Source organism: Anabas testudineus, chromosome 12 (genome assembly GCF_900324465.2).
Source record: "Anabas testudineus chromosome 12, fAnaTes1.2, whole genome shotgun sequence".
NCBI lineage: Eukaryota > Metazoa > Chordata > Actinopteri > Anabantiformes > Anabantidae > Anabas > Anabas testudineus.
In genome coordinates this window covers 15338439-15361575 of record NC_046621.1, presented here as the reverse complement: position 1 = coordinate 15361575, position 23137 = coordinate 15338439, and the positions used below count along the sequence as shown (strand labels likewise).

At 40.3% G+C, this 23137-nt stretch overlaps 2 protein-coding genes across 2 annotated transcripts in view; one reads left to right on the top strand and one right to left on the bottom strand.

The window, feature by feature from the left end:
• LOC113159043 (CAP-Gly domain-containing linker protein 4) overlaps positions 1-18110 on the bottom strand; it is a 28413-nt gene extending 10303 nt beyond the window's left edge. The window contains 11 exon segments of the mRNA XM_026355515.1: positions 156-251; positions 3451-3582; positions 5183-5318; positions 9099-9296; positions 9298-9348; positions 10903-11021; positions 11999-12160; positions 12352-12445; positions 12923-13062; positions 17206-17352; positions 17815-18110. Coding sequence (XP_026211300.1) covers positions 156-251; positions 3451-3582; positions 5183-5318; positions 9099-9296; positions 9298-9348; positions 10903-11021; positions 11999-12160; positions 12352-12445; positions 12923-13062; positions 17206-17352; positions 17815-17854 — 1315 coding nt within the window. The 5' untranslated portion in view covers positions 17855-18110.
• A 2586-nt stretch (positions 18111-20696) lies between these two features.
• c12h2orf50 (chromosome 12 C2orf50 homolog) lies at positions 20697-23120 on the top strand. Its single transcript, XM_026354033.1, has 3 exons — positions 20697-21111; positions 21250-21289; positions 21556-23120. The coding sequence occupies exons 1-3, from the start codon at positions 20888-20890 to the stop codon at positions 21751-21753; spliced, it is 462 nt and encodes a 153-aa protein (XP_026209818.1). The 5' UTR covers positions 20697-20887; the 3' UTR covers positions 21754-23120.
• The last annotated feature ends 17 nt before the right edge of the window (positions 23121-23137 follow it).

Sequence of the window (23137 nt, the reverse complement as noted above, 5' to 3'; positions counted from 1 at the left end):
AGATGCACTAATTATCAGAGACAGATGTTAATTACGAATGTGTGGAACTGGGGTCTGATCAGCTTCTACAGTTTCAGCCAAAGAGTTAATTACTGCAAACACCACATTCTCTAATACTCAGTGCACTGACGTACAACAATGTACAACTGCAGTACCTGTCTTTGTCACTGAGGCGTCTCCCTCTGTGCTCTGATTGGGTCCAGGTGGACTTTTTTGATAATCAGTGGATTTTTTGACGGATGGAGATAAACCTTTCCACCCACACACACATAGACAAAACAGTCATTTCTTTTCAGCACTCAGATCAATACTCATCTTAGTCAGATTAGAAGGCTGCATAAATAATGCATCCTTACTGTTCAGTAACATTTGTCTCACAAACTGTGTTCCATAGTATGCCTAGTGAAATTAGCTGAACCAGGACACATACAAATTTGTCAGCATAATTTCTTTGGTGGTCATGTCGTTTGTATTGAAGGACTGCTTGAACATTCTGATTATAAAAAAACACACTGGATTTATAATCTGTGAAATACAGAGGAAATATTGAGATAGGTGGAGTGATTTACATGTAAATTAGACAGCCAAAGCAGGAAAACATGTAAATGCACTATGTGGAAATGCAGTAATACAATAATTCAGCACATTTCCAGAAATAGAGAATTACAAACGAGGAAGCACAGTAGCGCTGCAAGAGTGGCAGAGTTAAAGGTAGGGACAAATAGCTTCACTGAAAAGATAAAACTAGAGCAAGAGAGTGAAAAATGCTAATAAAGGGCAACGTGGCAAGGTCAAGTACCAACAGCAAGAATAGGTGAAAGGCAATTTTCTTGATTTAACCAAATTTCTTAACCCACCACACAATAAAAACAGATTTGCTGAGACAAGCAGTTATACCCACACAAAAAGAGACCCAATGACTGTGAATACAAAACTACAAAAAAACATGCATAAAATGTCTCCTATTTCTCTCAACTCATCAATATTTCACCCAAGTGAATTATGCAGTGCTTTGAGAAGCCATCAGATCAGCCTGCTATTTATTGATTGCCATTTTTTAAAATACTTTATTGAGCCCCTTGGAGAAATTGTTGTTTAGACAGCTGCAGTAGATGACAGCACTACTGTGGGGTTTCGGTGTCTTCTCCAAGGACACCTTGACATATAGCCAGGAATCGACCCATTAACCCTGGGGCTTATAGACGCCTGCTCTACCAACTGAGCTAAGTGCCGCCCCAATTTCATATTTAGCAGGAGCCCCACACCCTACTCTCAGAGCAGAGCAGAGCAGAGCGGAATATTCCTTTGACCACTCCATACCAAACATTTCTTGTCACTTGACCTTTACCTTGCAGGGAGCTCGTGGCTCTATCTATCCCTTTCGCATACTGACGTTTACTTCAAGTGACAGACTGCAGCACAGACTGAGGGTTTATGAATCAAGTAAAGGTGCTTTGCGGTTGTTGTTTGTGTCCGTCCACCACCCTCAGAGGGCTGAGCCACAGTTGACACTCTAATAAGGGTCAGGGTGCCCCTCCGCTGTGTCTGCCTATCCTGGTTAGTGAGACAAGACTTTTCCAGAAATGACTCATCCAATCTATAGATACACATGAAAAACTGTCCACACTGCAGATCCAGTGGGGATGCTAAAGCACAGGTGGCTCTGAGAGTTTGGGTCATAAGTAGCGGAAAAAGAGCCTGAATAGTGTTTGGTCATTAATTAGTCTTATTCCTGTGCTATATGGAGGTGCCAACATGCAACCTGGCATGCATTGCACGCCACACATACAGAAACACACCTTGTGATGAATGGCTGCCAGCCTATTCAGCTTGTCTATGCCCTAGTTATTAAACCTTGCTTAATTGGACTATCAATCATGAGTTTCCACTGGCAAGTCGTTGGTCCACAATTCTCTCACATCCAGGTCGATTTGTCTCAAGAATCTTCAAATATTACACTATTACAAGACAGCTGTAAACACAGAAACCTAACAAAGCAAGGCTCAGACGAGACATTAGTTGAGAGTAGTAGATGTGGGCATTCAAGGACTGTGAGAGCAAGGTCTCGTCAGCAGTCTAATTTATGCATTGTCCTTTGGCACTTGTTCAGAATCTACTTTTCAAATCATTTAAGGAAGATTAATACGAAAGCCAAGATGCAATAAATCCTGGCATGCAATGACATGGCTAATATAGGCTAGGATAGTTGAAAAAGGCTCTTTTTGGCACAAAATAGGCCATCAGCTGGAGTCACAATTCAGCTGGTGGTCTCATCTGGACAACAGAAAAACACCTCTACTCCTCCATAGTACATTAAAAGCCCACAGTGTCTACACACAAACACTCAGCACAGGCCTTCATTTTGATATCTAGAATGAGTGTGTTCAAGTACAACTTGTTTTTTAAACTAATTTGTTTTACAACCTGTACACTGTGTACAGGCTAATAGCAGCAAAAGCAGCGTTAAGGTTTAGTTGTTTACCAATGTACCTATGGACGTAATTGTAACAGTTTTATGTTGACCGTGACATATCCTGTTTGTCTTAAGTCTAAAGTCACCTCTATGGCTTGGTGAAGTAATTTAGTGGTGCTAACCTGTAAGGACTAAAGTCCTCAGCTGGGTGTGAAAACACAGCAATCACAGAGTAAAAATGACATTCAAGTGCTTAGACATTTAGAGGACTGAAGGGGGATTTTTGACATTCTACGACAATTGTCTACTACATTCAGGAGGTTTGTCTCCCCATACTCCATAATTGAAACTGCAAAGCACTTCAAATAAGTTCAATGTATTTTCTACTGACGAAGCATGCAGCAACGCTTCCTTTCATTTCCAATCAACCAACAGGAAGATGTCTGAGCACAAATCAGTTTTTACTGATGCTTGCACTAAGCTTATGTCCTAAACCATTTCAAGCAAGTGCATGTGAATTATATTAACAGACAATGTGAGGAAGCCATATAAGGGACTAATACTAGTCTAAAATGTTTGGTTTATGAGGTTGGTACAGTCCTTGTCTTTTCTGATAATGTAATCATGGTCTCCTCCAGGGTACTGTACATGATGTTAGCTGTGACATTAGGAAACACTTGCCCATGTGACCTCAATTTAACTTTTACTCACAAAAGGTCATACATTTCTTAGCCCTCAAGGTCCTACACTTAACATTGATAATCAGTTTCACTGTAGCGTGTGTTACCACATGATTATTTGTCTAATTCTAAAACGTATTTGTAGTACTTTGGGCCCAGCAAACACATTTAATTTTTTTTTTTTTTTTTTTTTTTACAAAACCTTGCAACCTACACTCTGACCTGCAATTTCTAAAGAACCTGGCATTGATTTGAGCCATTTTTAAAAAACACATCTAACAAGTCAAAAGCAGAGTTTGATTGTGCAGTTGTGTTCAGTAGTGTTATGACCTGCTTTCCACTTGTTCTTTTTAGTACCCGTGTTTATCTTGGAGGTGATCCGGGACAGGTCAATGCGACGAGGGGGGCGGACGGGTGTAGACATCTGTGTGGTAGTTGTTTTGTGTCTTTCCAAAGGTTTGCTTATCTTTGAAAGTGGAGCAAATATTCCTGTAAAAAAATATACACACAAAAAACAAAATTATAGGTCAGGAGATTATTATTATTAATGTGATTTAACATATACTGTGCACAATAATAGGAACAGTCATATACAGATCCAAAAAAAATTATCACTCAAAGAACTGCTTCAGCTGAGCCATATTCTTGGGATGTCTGATCTGAACGGCTCTCGAGGTCATTATATCTGCATCATCCAGCTTTTCACCACTTTCAGCTTGTAGACAGACAACCTGACAATATTGTGTAGGATATTCTGATATATTCTGATAAACTTAGAAATGAATTTTACCCTCCATGATGTCAAGCTGGTCAGGTCTGGAGACAGCAAAGCAGCCCTAAATCTAGCTCTTAATGACCACTCTACCATACCTTGTTTCTGGGATGACATTGTTATTTAGGTATCTCATATCCTTTTTACTCAACATGTAGTGTTTCTGTTCTTTCCCAAAAAAACATGGCAGCATACCTCAAGCTCAAGCAAGCAAGTAAATGTCTTACATGCATCCACTTGTGACAGAATTGTTCATCACATACAAGTCCGATAAAATTTTCAGCGTCATGATCACATAGTACCCTAAGAAAAGATTGTGTTAGTTATTCAGAGTAAAAAGCCAATTGTGCAATTGGGATCATTTTAGGAAGAAGATTCCTAGGCAGGCAAATACTGTGAGTTAAATTATCTAAATAAATGTTGTTCATTTCTTACTCGCATGCAAATAAGGAAAACAAATCATACTATGTTGCCATATGATTTCATTTAAATGCCTGATTGCTTTCCACTTTTCCAATAAGTTTGCTTTTGCGAGATGTTCCAGCGATCTGCACATGGACAGTGACAAATTACAAGAAATCAATACAACTAAGAAAATAAGACTTGATTTTTGGTTTGTTTGTTAATTTGATTAAACACAATGGAAAAGAGGGTTTTAAACAAAGCTTTTTTGTCGTTTATTTGTTGCAGACCCTAACAACCAGTGGATAACTAACTCGCTAAAAATATGGAATGAAAAATTTAAACATCACCACCTAGAGGACAGCTCTGAAATCTTCAAAACACTTGTTAGTGACCCAGACATCATTCCCAGTAAATGACAAGAGGTTTAGAGGCTACACTATACAGCCTTGCTGCATAATGTATTCTCTTAAACTGAGAAATGGTGTTGAACTTCCAGCAGCTTTAGGACAACATCCCGCTGATCAAAGATAAAGTGCTTCTACTTTTTGCCGAAAAACTCTTTTTAGCCTAAGGCTTTCCAGAGACAATGGGCAAACAATTTTTGTAAAATATGGCCAAAAGGAAGCTGAGGCTAAGAATGGGAAAGGCTCTACAGGCAGCAACAGTTAATGTTATACTCTCCCTACTAGAGAGAATTAAGTTAGAAGAAGAATATGAGTCTGAATACATATGCTGGAGGTCCTAGGGAGGTTTGTCAAATCAATCCTACATATTCTGTTGCTGTCCCTCTGTTCTTACAAAACCCTGACTGGCCCAATTAAACCTGACTATAAATAATGACAAAGGAAACTAAGAGAGTAGGTGGGTGACTCTATGTGTGTTTTTGTACTGCTAGGGTTTGGTATAGCTTACCATGTTTGATTCGACAGGTGAAATACTGAACGCCTGCTACAGAGCCATTGTTTTTTCCCTCTGATTTGTCCAGCTCCACTCCAGCCCAGAGGCCGCCAGAGAACTCTGTGCTGCCGCAGAATCTCAGCGTTCCAACCTGAGTACACACAAATACGTCACATACGTCACAAAACTCACACATACGCAGCAACATAAATGGTCAGTGGTGACTGATTGAAATGCAACGCATTATTGTCAAGGACAGAGCCCCTCAACAACATTATGATGCATCTATGTTCAGTAAAGAAGTAAAACATTTACTGGTAGAAATAAAGAAATAGAAATATAGAAATCAAACTGTTGATTAGGCAGTCGTAAATCTAAAATCTTTTAATGGCTCATTCTTTAGAGCAAATTATAAATAAAGTTACTGTGTTCTTATTATCATGGCTCCATCTTTGCATTTATTGTACATGTGCATGTGTGTACATTTGAGCTGGCCATATGAGGAAGGCACATCACAGGTTACAGCCTAAGGAAACGACATTTACTAACGTGTGTAAGGATTTCATAGGCCTTATTTATGAATGACATTTTTAGTCTATGTTTAAAAATTGTTGTCTCAGTCTCTAAAAAAGGCTCCTCAAGCAGCACAGAGCAAATAGTCGAAGCAGCATCGCAGAAGTTTGTCACTCAGGCTCCTGGACCAGCAAGCCAAGGCTGTAGCTGTGCTCAAGTATTTCAAGTCCCCATTAGGAGTTTTTCTGACCAACTCTAGTACTCAAACATTCTCAAGTCAACACCAAAAAATGTATACTGTATACAATTAGGTTCCCTAAAGCTGGAAGCTAATAAGTGTAGAATCTATACAGGCCAATTTTAACAAATTTTTACAAAGTTGCAAATCACCTGGTTAAGATGAATTCATGATTTACTTTTTTTAAGATATTTGTCAGTCTTCCAGTCAAATCTAACTAGTGGTACAATTTCTCCTCTAAAATAAATAAATATCTTAAATTCTAATCCCAAATGTAGATTACAAAATCTTGTCAAAGATGTTAGCCATTCGCCTCAAACATGCTTTCCCAGGGATGATTCATGTTGGGACTTCTAAGCATACTTAATATTCCTAGCTCCAGTGCTCCAGAAATGGCGGTGTCACAAGATGCAGAGTAAGCTTTTAACAGGGGAAGTGTACTTTCTCTTTGAAGTAATAGTAATGATTTTGTCTTGGCTCAAGTTTCATCTCTTGGGTCAGGTTGCAATACTCATTTCCAGTCCCCTCAGTTCAAACCAATATCATCTCACAAGACAACGGTTCACGCCATCCCTTTTTCTATCACCAGTGAAACTATTTGGCTGTGATTTGAGGAAAAATTAGGGTATTCCTCACCAAACATATAGTATATTATATTATACCTATGGTATATACCGATAATTTACTCCTTCAGATGTCTAATGCTTCTACCCCAGTTTAGAGTTGCTGCTCAATTTTCTTGGATTTGAATTTGCATTTGTCCAAAAAAAACATGTAAATACTTGTGTTCAGACTCTCCTACTCCAATGAAAAGTCCTAATTTAAGGAAATGACAGATGTTAGGGAGAAAAAAATCTGTTTTAGCGTATAAAGAATGTTGTTCCAACAGGATTCCTCCTCCATCCAGATCTCATTACAGTCATGTCTGTGCTCCCACCCTCCCGAATCTGCCACTGGTGTCATCAGTAGTCCAGTAGTCAGTCTCTCAAAATCTGGCTACAGTTTACAAAGCATTTTGGCCAACAAGGTTCCTCTATTTTTGTCCCAGTATTTAATAAACACAATTTTACACTCTTAACTCTGGTTTAAAAGGGGAATAACATCAATTAATGACCTGTATGATAACAGGACCATAATGGTGTCCACTAAACGTCAGCTACCAACATTGTTCATAATCAAGACCCCATTTCCCAAATCTCCCCCTAAAACACTGACACTTTTTGTCATATTTGGTGTCTCACCTAACAAAGAACTCTCAGCTGAAGTAAGACACTCAATGGCCTCCTGCACCCTAATTCTCTTCAACTGGAAGCACACTTTAACCACATCTAATGATCAAATCAATATGATCAAATTCTCAATAAAACATGAATAACTTAGAGTAGGATTCAGAAATCATGTAAAACAATGTCTGCTACAAGTTAATGTTTTACTGAGCAAGTATTACGATTTTAAAGCACTACTACTGCCAGACTATTTGAGCTCTAGTGGCACAATGGTAGACGTCTCTTACAACGGATTTGTTGGATCACTATTCAGATTGAAGGTGGACTAGGCTTAGGCTGTCAAAGTGACAAAAGGCACACACGTCCGTCAGTGGAGAAAAGGCTGGTGCTGCAAAATTTAAACACAAATGAAAAAGTGAAAGCATGGACTTCTGAGGGTTCCAATGAATGTTGTGCAGGGCACCGTGTAGCAAATTGTCAAAGCTGAACTGTGCCAGGAACACAGTTCGAAAACTGAATTTTATTTGACCTGTGGGGCTAATTCTCCACTGCTGTCAAAGTGTGCTTCATGTCAAAAAGATTACACATGGCTTACACCACACAGTGAAGTTGGGTGGTTAGATAAAGCAGACTAACTAAATAATTTCTTTGTATTACATAAGAGAATTTGAAAAAAACATCTGTTGTTAGAAGGTTTAAATAATAATGGCTTTTTAATATACTGACTAAGTTGCTTCAATTGGAAAAAACTTTTTTGCTCATAAAAAAAAAAAAAGGCTTTTAATCAAGTACACAAACATTTCATGCTGACAAAAGAAAATAGTGCATGCTTTAAAGAACATTTTTAGAACATATACTTTAATTATTTTGTTAATGGTCGAGAGATGTTGCAAAAAATACAATATCACTTAGTTTATACTGCCAGCTGTGCACAACACAGGCTGTGTGAGAGTCGATTAGTAGCTAAGTCTCAGGAGAGGATGACCCACAGGAAAAGAGGAACGGGTATAAGCATTTTAAAATTTCAAATACTGTAATAGCAGACATTTAACCGTTTCACAATTGGAGCTGTATGAACCTGAACATGCTCGGATAAATGTTGATCATATGCCAGAATCAACTGTTAAGACATAACCCTGAATGCTGGAAGGATGCCAAAGAGGTGTTGCCTAGCAACTGGAAACTATTTTTCTTGGTTGAGTGCTAAAATATTTGTAAAAGATTTTATCAAAGCGTCTGTCTTTGTTTAGAAGAAACAATTTTGTATATTTTGGTGTACAGGCTTATTTTATGTGCTGTGTCGATTAGGTGTAAGTAAAATACAGTCTATTATTTCAGTTTACTCAATAATCCCCACAGGGAGAGATCAGTGTATTATTTTCTAACATTGCAGGACATCGACTCCAACCATTTAACGCATGTGAGCAAATACAGAAAAAGACTGTTCAATGCCAGAGTGACTATATCTGTGCAGTTTATACAGTCTGACTGAGTGTGCTCTTTCTCTTGTGATATCTTTGTAGAGATAAACAGAGAAAACACTGTGTCAGCATCAACATTTGGTTAACTCAGGTTCAATCCCCAGCCCGAGTGACCAGGAACAGCATAAAACTCTCCACACTGAAAAGTGAAAAATAGGTGCTGTGGTTTCTGTACTGTTCCAATGAAACAACGTTAATTACCTGTCTAACAAAATAAACAGATTACATTACTAATTAACATCTAGTAAAAGATCTTCCATGAACTGTCCAGCTGGAGAAGTGTACACTAATTTGAGTTCAGCTGATCAAATCCTAATTATAGGGTGTGAAGCTCTATTGTACCAGTTTGAATAACTGAAAGCTCATTTAAAAAGGTGGATATTTCCAAGGAAATCTTTAGGTCTGAAAATACTAAAACATTAATGAAGATTCTTTTAATTGCTCTTGACCTTTGACAGTGACCTACAACACACCTTCTGTCCAGCTATCACCACACGGTCACCTAGGCGGATTCCCATGGCGGCAAGCTGTATCCTGGCCTTGTCAGATAGAGCAGGAGGAGACGGGTTATGCAGCGTGAAAGGCAGAGGGGTACTTGGTTTGGGTATTGCCTCTCTCAGCAAAGTGCGGAGCTCTTTGGCCACAGCGGCTGCATCGGCCATGTCTAAGGGGCATGTCAAGTGGGTCAGACACCACATCTGCCGGGCACTGGCCTTTTTCATTCTGTAGGAGGAAACAAGGAAAAAGTACAGAGGAGAAACAACAAACTGACGAATTAGAAATGAATTTCAATAAAAAAATGTAATTTACTAGTATGCCAGGTAAGCCTAATATGAATTTTAAATACTGATGTATATTAAAAGCAGCATCTACCTCACTGACAAAAGACCGCTGGAACATCAAAAAGTAAATCTACTATTTTAGCTTTCATTACCATAAAGTTCAGTTATGACTTCTGTACTGAGGCTGCAGGGCCTAATAGACCCTTTAATCTTATCTCAGCAGGCACACAACACAGAAGTTTAGTCAGGTGACTTAAAGAAACTACACTCAATGAAAGTTAAGACAGAGTTAGCAAGCCCAGGTGTCAGTGGAGGCAGGAGGAGACGGCTGCAGAGCCATGACAGATGAGTGGAGCTCATTCTGCACTGCTGTGCTGGAGCAACTGGGACACTGATCTGGAGCAAGTGGGACACATTCATCCCCGCCAACACGAAGGTCTTTGATAAACATCAAAAAAGGAAGTTGCCTTCCCTTGCCAACACCTACTGTTTATATGTTGTAACAATGAACTATTGTACACACCAGTTTTCCAAGAGCTGTGTGCCATACCAGCCAGTCAAACATCTTCGGCATGACCTCACTCTACCCACCACTTCACTACTTATCATTAAGATATGTGATGAAGGAAGAAAAGACATTTTCTATCCTTACAAAACTTCCTTTCCGCTACTCATTTCAAAGTTTGTTGTGATGAAGCTCTGCAGAGCCACAGAAAAGGAATATCAAATTAAACCACTCATATTTTGACCTTTTCTGAAAATGAAAATAGATTTTAAATCTACAATCGTGATACAGTGTTGACAAGGACAACACTATTTTTTTACTCATCCATTATGCATCTTAATGTTGCTTTGCTTTGTGCGTTTGTGCATTTTACATTGTACTCAAGGAATAATCAAATCTGTTTATACACCCCCAGGATAAAAATGGGTCAGCACATATCAGTCGAGGGTAATTGGTATAAGCATAGACATGAAAAGTCTTGAATAATAAAACAAACAAGCAATCTCTCAATGGTGTTGACTCTAGCAAAACAAACAAACACCCATCCATGTCTCTAAACATCTAAATAGAGAAGAAGAGGGAAAAAAAACAAGCTGGTTTACATTGAGCATCATCTATGCCAGGCTTTGCATTCACACAGTAAAAAAAATAAAGAGTGTCTGTATTTATTTGAGCAAGGCTATTATTGGATTATGGTGCATAGTACACTGGTGACCTCCAGTGGGAAAAATGAGTGCATACAAAGAACAGGCATATTTCTCCTCACAACACAAAAATGAACCTAAAAAATATAATATATATAAAATTAATTAATAATGGCACAATGAAACTTTAGAAACTTTGAATAGAACATGTTGGTATGACTGATGAAGGCTTGTAAGCAAGAACTGAAATGACTGCAACTGAGGCGCAAGGTAGACAAAGTGAGCACCCAAACTGAGAAAGTGGTACAAAAATACACATATTTGAACTTACAGTATAATCACTTACTCTGAATGCAGGGTTGGCTCCCAGCTCCAAGAGACACTTGACAGCTGAGATACACAAGTTGGAGGCAGCAATGTGCAGGGCGGTGCCAAAATCAAAGTCACTGCAGGTGGCATCTACTTCTACAAACCAAAAGTCAAAAAGTCAATCAGGTAAGACTGGTGTTATACAGTTATTTATGGTTTTCATAATAGTTCACTTTACCTGCTTTGAAGGAGGTTAGGCATTTAGCATTACGTTACTGTAGTGATTAAGTTACCCCAATTAAAAGTGAGTCAGCATTGTGATATTAGAAAACAAAAAAGAACGAAAGAAAGTTAACACGGAGTATAACACGCTAATCTTGCTTGGTGGTACTAACCGCAGCTCCATCACACTTTGTTTTTAAACAGACTACTGAGAACAGATTTAAAGGATTAAACATGAGCACAGTAGAAGCATCACCTCTTTGTAGACAAAACTAGAAAAGTGAAGAACGAATCAAAACACGGGACATCTGCCTCTAAGGAGACATAGGAGATTAGTGCATTTTTATGTTAACTTCATTTTCAGTATGACTTTAGGTAGACTTTGATTTAAACATGAGGCGGCATCACTCCATAATGAGCTCTCACTCAATCATCCATCAGCACCCTTTTCTTCTGAGCTCTCCAGGAGAAATCTCTTGTAATCCCTCTTTCATCGCATGTCGTTGAATTGCTATATCATTTAATATATCATCACAAAATTATATGTTTGTAATGACATAACAAAATATACCAGTGTTATGACGGAACGGTATGATGTTGGATACCGCTACTTCGCACAACAACAGCACCACCATCAACTACAGTTGTCACAGAGTAAAATAAACACGTATTTGATTAATACCTACAATAAAAACTGAATATGATCAGCTTCAGTCCAGTTAGGCTTTACTATAAGAATGTTGTATCGGACAGCACTGTAGCTACTGGCTAATAAGGGCCAACTCACTATGTCCAATGTAAGAAAAAGATAAACTGCTGAGGCCTTAATCCTCACAGCAGTTGGACAGAAAATAGAAATGTTGCCCTAGCGACCTTTCCTCTCTCATCACTTGCTGCAGCTCTTCTCTCACCTCCAGGCTGGGAGGCCTGCAAAACCACCTGGATAAGCTGTGGCACGTCGAAGTAGGCTGCATAGTGCAGGGCCCTCATGTTAGTCCAGCGTGAGCGAAGGTTAGGATCAGCACCCAAGGCAAGGAGCTGGCGGGCAAAGCTGGCTGCAGTCTCTGCATCACCTGAGGATCAGAAAAGTGATACAATTATGTGTGTGTTAGAAGGGGGCGAAGTAACACAGTATTTCCCCCCTTGAGATTGCGTTTAAGGTGTAGTGCTGATGAATAGTAGAGCTTTCTGATTATAGGATTATGTTCAGAGGTTAAAGCAGCAAGACAAGACAGAGTAGATGTGTGTGCACTTCAATACTAACCGATGCCTGGAGCCCCAGCTTTGCAGCAGTAGTGCAGGAGACTCATATCTGTTAGTCCGTCTCGATCATTCACACCACAGCCTCTCTTTAGGATCTGTACAAAGACGAGATATGTGCAGTATTGTGTCACTAAGAACCTAGTGATCTGATTAATGGCGAGCAAACTGGGACTCTCATAACTCTCAGAGTTGTTGCTCAAACTGACATCGAAACAAGTAATTTATTTCTCAAGGGTAGCAGATATTAACTGAGAGAAAATAATCACCTGCTTTTACCCTTGAGGCCAATGCTTCCCGGCACAATTTACTGCATTGCAGCTTCTTTGTGGTGAACGTGGTGTGTGGGTTGGATGGCAGAATTTTATTTTATTCTAAAGTATTATTGTGTTTGACTATTTCAATAAGGTTCTGACAATAAATGACGTGGTTATTTCTCACAGGGTTTCTGAAGTGTCTTTTAAACTAGTGAGATACTAGAGAATTACAACCAAATTGCAGAAGTACAAACAAGAATTATTTGCACAAAGGCAAATTAATTAGACTTATCAGAATACAACAGAGGGAAAAATCACCTCATTGCCGATGACACATATGTTCTTCTGAACCTGGGGCACCCACTGCCTGAGAATAGCGAACAACTCTGGTATGGTAGTCCTAGGGTCCAGGAGAACCTCCCTGCACTTTGGCTCACTGGGGTCAAAAAAGGAGAACTCTGGATGTGAAGGGACAGACAAAAACAGCAAACATATTCACCATTATTTACTCTACAGCACTGATATTCACTTACTGATCACTTTGATAAGTACATGTGTACAATTTAATAAAATCAAAACGGTGCCTCTGCCATGAAAAGTTGAACCTCTCTGTGTCTCGTTAGGTGTGTCCAACATGGTGCAGGGGTGAATTGGGCCTAATCTTTGATTTGCACCTGCAAGGAGAGAGGTGTGAGGGAGGCCTTGCATGTGTAAATCAACACCCCCTCATTCAACAGAGGTGGAGGCCTTAGACAAAACCTGTCTCCTATTTATCATGATGCCCTTTCATCTATCTCCAGAAAGATTCACACCTGCACATGGTTGGACATACCTAACTACTTGACAGATTAAACCCTGGATCCACTCCTCAGGCTACCAACTCACCTCCAGCATTCCCATCTGCCCCGTCAGGTTTCAGCTTAATCACGCACTCTCCTACCTGCCTGTCTATGTTGACAGTATAGGTGAGAGGGGAGCTACAGTGAATCTAGGCAGGGAAAGCAGCAGGTCCACATGTCATCAGCTCCAGAGTGGTCAAGGCCTGTGCAGACCAGCTGTGGAAGGTGGTCCAGCACATCTTCAGCCTGAGTCTGCGTACCAGCATTCTGTATTTGCCAATTGCAAAGACTACACATCTCTCACACACCCCTGTGTGTGGGGGGGTGTCTGTTGATGCCCATCTCCTTCATCTGGTGAGACCAAGTATGGATCCTATGCATTTGCCTACCAATCACACATCAGGGTGGATGATTCTGTCATCTACTGGTAGGAAACACTGCAAGGATTATGTTTATTGACTTCTCCAGTGCCTTCAACACTAGAGGGTGAACCAAAGCCTGGTCTCCTGGATTACGGACTACCTCCACAGACCACAGTATGTGAGACTGGAGATGTGTGTCAAATAGAGGTTATGTAGCACAGGTGCTCCACAGGGGGGGTCCTTGCTACATTCCTACGTCAGACTTCACCTACAACTTAGTAAAATCTCACCCTACAGATGTTTTATGATGACTCAGCTGTTTTAGGGTCCATAGACAGTACTGTTATTTAGGACTTTGTTCAGTGGTGTCACAGTTCAAGACCAGTTGCTAGTGGAGGACTTCCGCAGGAAAAAATACATTACTACACTAGACCGTCAAACATCCAGAGAGTGGACATACACTGTCCAGACAAATACCTGGATGTTTACCTCATCAGCAAGTTGGACTGGACAGGACAAACGCCACCACTGCCCTGTACCAAAAGAGTCACCTCACCACTGTTAAGATGACTCAGTTCCTCTGGAGTGAGCAGGACACTCCTACAGACACCACTTTATGGTGGCATCAGCCATTTTCTATGCAGTAGTCTGTCACAGCAAGAGACAGGAATAAGGAAGGCCATCTTTGTCTTGGGGTGGAATCCCTAAGCCTCTTAGTGGATGCACGTATTACTTTGCACAGTTCAGGTTACAGCATCCTGCATGGTAAAGAGTAAGATGCTGAAATTCAGTGGACTCAGTTTGAAACCATCTTTATTATAATTAAAAGCTGCTTTAGATTCCTTCATATAATGCACAATAGGGTAAAAACCAGCACAGAAATTCATAAAGTTATAGTCTTTGAACACATACCCAGGTTGCTCATCAGCTAAGTATCAAATCACATCAGACATTTTACAGATATTGTAAAGTATTTATTGACATCACCACTATACACTTTTACCATTATATATCCCATCCAAGAAGGACCATGGGTTCTCATACCTGGTCATTAAGGACCCCCTGCCCTGTTTGTTGTCCAACTATCCCTGTCCTACCCACAGAAGATTACCTGGATCAGGTATTTTCTTCCAGCTTCTAATTTACTGACCACACTTTATCCAGGTAAACAGCTGCGGAGAGGGCAGAGACCGTAGGAAAGCTAGCAGGACCAGGTTTGAAAACCCTAGATATAGACAGTGCATAAATCACTAATTGCTATAACAAATTTAGTTCTGGTAACTCAAGTACGGACAGAACCAATCACAATAAAGAGCAGGAGACTAAAAGAGTTGGAGTTTAAATTATAAAATAAAAATGTATTTAACATTATTTAATTTTTTAGATTCATGAGGTGCTTGTGACTCCCTGGATGTGGGAAATAAGCTGTTGTTCCAGTTGGTCCTCTGGTGACAGGTCCACAAAAACTTTCAAAGATGGTCCATCCACAGATGCTTCACAATCTCTATACCCCCTGTAATCTGAGGCACAAACAAAAAACTGGTTGATACTTTGTATGCTTCACTAAATAATGACTGTATGTAGAATTTACATATTTTCTCACACTAATTTTATTTATTTATTTATTTTATTTTAATTTTACTCATTTTAAACTATTTTTATTTTATTTGAATTGTTAAGAGTGTGTTGCAAAGTACAAGAGCTACAGTAAACACCATGTGTTAATTACAAAGGAGATGTTGATGAAAAATAAAGGAATAAGGAAAATAATGTGACCGTCACTGCAGCTTCCTGGTGTGACACTAACTTGGTGCTGAAGTAAATAAAAGTTTGAGAGAAAGCAGACAGTGATTCTGTCCTTTACTCCCTCTTATTAGTAACACAGGGTTGCTGTGCTGTCCTAGGAGTAATGTCAAGGCCTGTCTGTATGGATCACAGATATACTGTGGTAACAGCAGAAACAGCTGATCTACGCCGTGTCACAACAATGTTACATAAACATGCTACGTCCAACCTATGGATCGCATAAATGTAGCTTTAAATGCTTCACACGATATCTCTACGACATCAAAAATTGTCTCCTGCTTCAGAGTCTGCGAGAGGCTAACGTTAGTCACATTAGATGTTGAGCAATACAGAGCAGATTTGTCTACATTCAACAAGCTAACCCAGAACACAAACAAGATAAAATAGTTTACAGGGTAACACTTACGGCTTCACTTCACCCAGGGTTAGGGTACAGTCAGAGTGAGTCCATCTTTGAGCTTCAGTCTTGAAGTGAATCCAGCAGCCACGGTCAGAACTTTACATACAAATACAAATACTGTACTGGAGTGCTCCATCAAAAGAAAATAAATCAGCATTTTATTCGGATGCTGAGAAGATGGGAGAAGAGAAGAGAGACTTCTGTGTATGTCTATATCCAAAAGGTGAGCTGTGTCCGTGCGGTGCGCTCTGCTGCTACTATTTTGGCATTTGCAGAATGAGGCGAGGAAAAACAATGTGGAACTGGGAGTTTCTGTGGGCGGTGTTTGGACTGAGCCTGAGGTGTGACTACGTGACATCAACCTCAAGCGACGGCGACGATGTGAAGGATTCTGAACGGACCGTTCTGGGAGAGGATCTGACTAAACAGGAAAAGATGAAAAAAGGAGGAAGCGCACTTCACCATACTTGATGTGTGTGTGTGTGTCTACATGCACCTTAGAGTCATATAAATGTACCAAAATGTCCAAAAAGTGAAGTTTGCATAGTAAGTTAGTAATGTTAATTGTAATTATCGAGGCTGCTGAAACACCTACAATTCCACCTGAGGGATCAACAAAGTATCAATTCTGACTAAGGCTAATAACCAACAGACCTTATTTTTTATTTGTTTGGTGCTTTAGGGACATTATTAAATATTACAAGGCTTCCTTAAGGTGATTCATGGCCACACGTATATCAGTGAAACACTCCACACACTCCACAGTGAGCTACATGACACAAGAGGAAGTTCAACTTTAGAAAACCTGTTCATCTGACAGACTCTTTTCTAATATTTCAGAAAGTATTAGCCATCAAAACGATGATGGCTAATATGATGAAAACGGCACCATGACATTATTACAACAATAAACACTGAGCAAGAAATAAATCTGCCACTTGAAAAATGTAATCGTTACTTAGCAGGATGTGAGTGCCTTGATTTTTTGCCCCCGCAGGAAATCAGACATGACAAGTTACTACTTGATTCTTGATTAGTCACACTGGTCAAATGATCAACAACTAGGGGGTTTTCATTTCATTAATTCAACTGCAGGATTAAATCAACCCCCATAAATCATTAAACTTTTTAAATTCCAGTCACAAAGCTTGTGATATGCAATGTCACATCTATGACTCTGTATTGGCTCCTCACCACAGTCACTGGGCATGGGTGCAGAAGCCACCTGGTGGATAACTGGCCGGTGATGGGAAGAGAGTCTGCTGCGGCAGCCCAGGACGACGTCCCCCTCGACAGGTTCTGAAACATCCTCCTTTGTCATCTCCCCCTCAGGGCCTGTGGCTGGAACAATATTAGAAGACCTATTCTGAGAACACAAGTAGGTCTATTCTCAATTAAGCAGAACTTCACTTCTTTTGTGAAGAGATGTGACTATACTGAAGCTTTTCAGTTTTTTAAAGAAAGCACCCATAGACCTGTCCAAGCTATAAAACCACCAAGGTTTGATGATTTACAGGCCTAAAGCTTCCAAACTAAGAAATTCAGAATTTGACTCTAAATAAAATATCAGTTTTTAGAAAGCAAAAGCGATGGTTTTGCTTTTCCTATAGAAGGTTTTGAAAAAAAGGTGTCTGGTGAGCACGGTCTCATCTACTAGTCTAACCTTGAAAGCCCGACATTGTAAAAGGAGAAAAGGAAGGAAAAGGATATAAAACTTGAGATAATAAACTAGAAGCACACACAGGCCTAAGGCCTGGAAAGGCAAAACAGAGCCTAAAGTCCTGCCAACCACACAGCACTCACTGTTATCTTCTACTTGATCCTCTTTTTTGTTGATCTCCATTGGGAGCCTCCTAGTCCAGCCAAACTAAAATCAAGAGACACAGTTTGTGTCCAGCAGAACATCTAACCAAGCTGCTTCCCAAAATAACTTCCAAGCACACAGACTGTCCCCTCCTCAATCTCCAATAACAAAACCCCTTCCCTCTCTGATTATACCCTGTTGATCCCCAGAGTCCCAGGTCCAGCAGCTATTTACAGCCTGCTCACTTTCACAGTACTGACACTACTCAACTGTCCTGTCACTCTCACTTTCCAATCATGATCACTGCCACTTTATCTGACTAGTCAGCCATAAGACCTTCAGTGCAGAGAATGTGTCTGTGATTAGGAAGACTGCCCCGCACAAAAAATGCTGATGTAAAAGTACTGAATCCCTATGAGAGAGAGGTGTGGCTGAAGCTCACCTGTGAGCTCTTTCTTTAGGGTTAAGATAAAGAAAAATAAATAATTCAGCATATATAGAATTTATACAGTATAATTTAAGTGTATAAAACAAGTAATTGTTAGGAAGATATAGTAGAGGAGTACAATTGTTGTGATAGACATTATTATCATACTTTATTGAGAATTGGTAAAGTATCAATTTTGACGTAAGCTTTTGTCACAGCCCTGCTCTGATACTCTCAAGCAGAAGGCATTCATCTAACACCACTTCATGCAGCACATACACTGACTACATGCCTTTTAGATAGAGCTGCACAATGGAAGACTGCAGCAGGGTTTCAGTACAAACACACAATAACACAAAAAACACAAAATAAAATAAACACTTGTTTAGTTCAATTCCATTATATACCTGATAACTGAACCGACTAGTTATTCAAAGACAAAATGGTCATTTCAGTCAGTGTTAAGCATCATCTTTCATGCTTTTAGTCCCGCTGAGAAGATTCCCTCTAAGGTCACTCCCTGGCTCTCTGAGATTAGGACTCTGCAGTGTGACTTGGGACAATGGCCCTAATTTTCAGTAAGCCTCGGTTGATCCATGATGTCATCCCACACCCATCCTCAAAGCTAACAAAGAGACAATACTGTCAGACCATTAACCATCAGACCATTAATCATTATCAGCAGCCACTGTTTTATGACCCTTTATTCCAGATGTACAAACTAGTCTTTACAAACTATTGACATTTTTGTATTGGTGTTATTTTCTATTTGTGTTGTGGTTCCTTTTCTTTCTGTCTGGATCGAGAACAACTGCAACAAAGCAAAACAATGTCCCCCTGGGCTGAATAAAGAATTTTCAGATTCAGATCTCTTTGGACTAACTGCACTGTATGTAGATATATTAAATGCCAAGTTGAGCACAATACAGTAGGACTGCAGCAGAGCACGCAGGAGGCAATCAGCATGTAAGTTTGCAATCTGGTGAAAATACAACATTAAAATGTAAAAAAAAAACAAACATTTAACATGTTGTAGTGTGGAAATGGTCCAACAACACTGGTGTTTACAACTTGCGTGCTCACCGCTATAATATGCATGAGGCGGCTACAGGTAGTCTGGTGACATCCTTTAAGTCCCTTCCACCTGGACACAGAGGATTAATACAAACACCTGCGTGTGCTCCACTAATTCACAGCCTCTTAGCCAAACTCTTGCAAACTATTCCCACACAACTGCATGAATACGATTCCCAGGACCTACTATTTCACTTGCTGGCCAACATGTGACTGTTTTAAAGCGCTACTACCTGTCGCAGCCTAGCTTTGGCTAACACCGACTACATGTTTCCAGCTGAAGAGGTCAGCTCACTCAGCATCGACTCCTCATCACATGCTTGGTGATCTGAAGCCATCTGGAGCTCACCCGGTGTCCTGACGCTCATTTCATTGATTTCTCCGTTAAGTTCGGCTGCTAAGCAAACTGTTATTTAAGATAGCTCACAGGACACTGTTAGCGCGCTAGCATATGTTTGGAAGCCGGTTCGGGCTTGATAACAGATATCGGACACCACATTTATTCCGGTTCACGTCTAGTATTAATGAGCAGTTAGCAGATAACTGACTTTATGCTCATACATCGTGGAAAAAAGTTGCCAGGACACACAAGTGGCTCCTCTCCGATGTTCACTCATGTTAGCTCATCTGCTGTGACGTTAATATCACCTAGGGTAAATACTGGGCAAGCCTTCGAGCCTTATTAAAATGCACCTCACGACTAGAAACAGAAATAAACACCACATTTCATGCAGCTAACAATGCATACAGATTACTAACGTTACCTTGACCTTGCTGCTCCTTTCAAGTCGCTCATGAGGAAAATGACCAGACAGACAGTTGAGGGTCTAATTTCCGTCAATCCACTGGTACACTGAAGGTAACGCTCCATCCGGTGGGAAAAGGGCCTTTCAGAATAAAGGTTCATTTCCCACTTCCGATCGACAGTATGACCTGCGTGCTGAAGTTCTGATGCTCTTGATATGTTCAAATGAAATGTTATTAATAATAACATATTAAGCATCAAGTACATTTTTAGTTAACAGTTACTTTTAGCAGATATAAACTTAATAATGAATATAATGAAATGTTATTTGCCATGATTTGGGACTGCACGAAGAGTTAGACATGCATGTGTGTTATTTCAACACTAATTCAATCGTCCATAACATTGAATATATCTTGAACAAATATCAAATCAATCCTGCTTTATGTTCATTTTCAACGTGCTATTATAAAATCAGGTTAGTTTAGACTTTGGTCACTGATCATCAGCAGTTGTTGTCCACTTCTTTATTTTGCCATTGATCTGTCTCTCCGTCTGCTGCTGATTCCCTGTGGTTAATGTCCTCTGGAGTTAGTTCTGTCCTGTTTTCTCAGTATTTTGTATCTGAGCTCTGTTTCTGTCCTCAGCTGCTGGATTTGAACTCCGTTTCCATGGAGGCGTAAACAAAGCGCTTGGCACTGATTGCTTTACGCGTCCTGCTCTCTGTGGCGCCGACTCTTTGGCTGACTTTCCTTTGCACTATAAGTGCTCTTTGATCTGTTTTAACGATTTAACAACTGCGTTTCGTTTTAATCTAGCCAACACAATGGACCTGAACGGTATCCGCCGCGCATCCTCTGCTGGCTACCGGTTACCGGAACGATCCAACGGAACCAGGCCTGTCAAAGCTCAGCCACCCGCAGACAGGACGCGCCACACGAAAGGAGACGCGGTGTCCTTGGATCAGGATCAGGATAAGAGAGATCCAGTTAAACAGGACCAAGTGTGGAAAGAGCTGGTGTGGAGTGAGAGGAGAGGAATCCGGGAATGGTGCGTATAAAGTCAAGGCTCCAAACAAGTGCAGAGGAAGAGATCACATCATTTCCACCATGATGAATACAAACAACCATTCTGGAGACAAATGTTTTTATAGAGAGACAGACTTAACCAAAACATTCTGGTTCACAGGGAGAAGAACTGGAACTTTCTCACCAACTATGATCAGATGGTAAGACCACATGTTCTGGATGTTAAATGTGCACACATGCTGAAATCTAAACACATTTCCTGCTAAAACCATTTAGATATTGATTAATTGAAAATCCAATCCACTTTAAACATCTGCAGTAACTGTGATGATGCAGCATATGTGATAGTTCTTCACAGAATCATTAGTCCTCGTTCATCCCTGTGAAGTTTTACGTCAGATTCATCCACAGCTGGATGTTGCCAGCAAACATCTGACTGCAGCTCTACCCCTGTGGGTTTTTTCAGGGACAGCTGAAGCCAGAGGAGCCTCTGCCCAGCTACTTGTCGCTCTTCTCTGATCGTGTCCCCAACACCACCAGCCAGATGTTCGGCAGCAGGCTGTCGACTCCACTGGGAAGCGAACTGGTCCGACTGGACAGGATGCTTCTCCGTTCTGGAAGCCATCACAAGCGCAAGCAGGACCCTGAGATGCTGCCCTGTTAGGCCGCTCTGACGATGAGTTACTGTAACTGCACATCAGGCTCATTTTGGAGGAGATGGGTTTGACATCATGTGGTACTCGACACAGGCCAGCTATAGGTGATTTGATTTTATTTGAGACCTGATGTTGGGAGAGTAAAATCTTCTACAGATCTACACACAACACAAATCTACATAGAAGCCATATCAGGGACAGAGTCAGGAATAATTAGAAAAGCTTTCTGTCCTACGTTTGCATCCTTTAATATATATTCAGTCAGTCAGTGATCAAATTTTAGAATTCCTGCTTATTTATAGTGTATCAAACTTCCCATTAAAAGCAGTTGTTCACTGATAAAAAGGAAGAAGAGAAAACACCAGCAGGTCACACTTGTGTTGTCCACGCTCCATCAAGTATTTAGTAAGATACTTGATCATCTAACATGATACCTGCTCAAATTTAGATGAGTGAAAGGTTGAATCACCTCTGCTGTACATTTCTCTGCAGAAAACCTGCACACTCAAACAGAGGTGCACACAAATATAGAATATATTTTAGCTTTTATTATTATTTTGTTATTTAAAATGCATCACACAGCTGTTACATGCTTTTTTTAAGGACGTATAAGCCATCCTTCCACGGTGAAGCCATGAAACTATTTTCTTTCTGTGTCTCTCGTGTGCTTTATGTGAACTTGGGAGTCTCAGGTTTTTGTAATGTCGTAGCTGCCTTAAAGTGCCATTTGATGTGCTGTACAGCACGGAGCCGCCCCTTTGTCCTGACTAAAACACAAATGTTGGTCCCTGTTGAAGTTGAAATAGTCGCCCTCAGATGGTTGTATGAGCTTCATGTTGCTAAATTATGATGTCAAGTCAACTGGAATAAAGATTTGATCCTGCAAAGTCTGAGTGATGAGTCAATAATGTAGAAACTGATAAATAAAACACTAATGGCAGGTTCAAAGCTCAGTTTGAATGCATTACAAATGCACAGATTGCTGATAACAGTAAGCAGTATCATGTGAGTGTAGAAAACTACTTTATTCATGTAGTGTAGTTTTAACAGTGTTGAGGTTCAGACATGACAACACAGGAGGAGAAGAGCTGAAACGAGCATTTGAAATGTTTTGGTCTAACTTCTGTGCACAAGCAGCCAATCAGCTTCCAGAGGATGAATGCGGAAGAGAGGGAGGATGCCGGCGGACAGGAAACTGCTGCGGGTGCACAGAGTGGTGGAGGGAACTAAGCAAGCCCGCCTTCAAAATAAAAGTGGCCATCTATCAATCGGATTAAAAACAATGAAGGAAAAGCAGCCATTTTTAAACACGCAGTTTTTTAAAACTCGACCAAACTCTACCAGCTCTGTTACTCTTTAACGTGCACCCGTTTCGATACGGTTTCTACATAA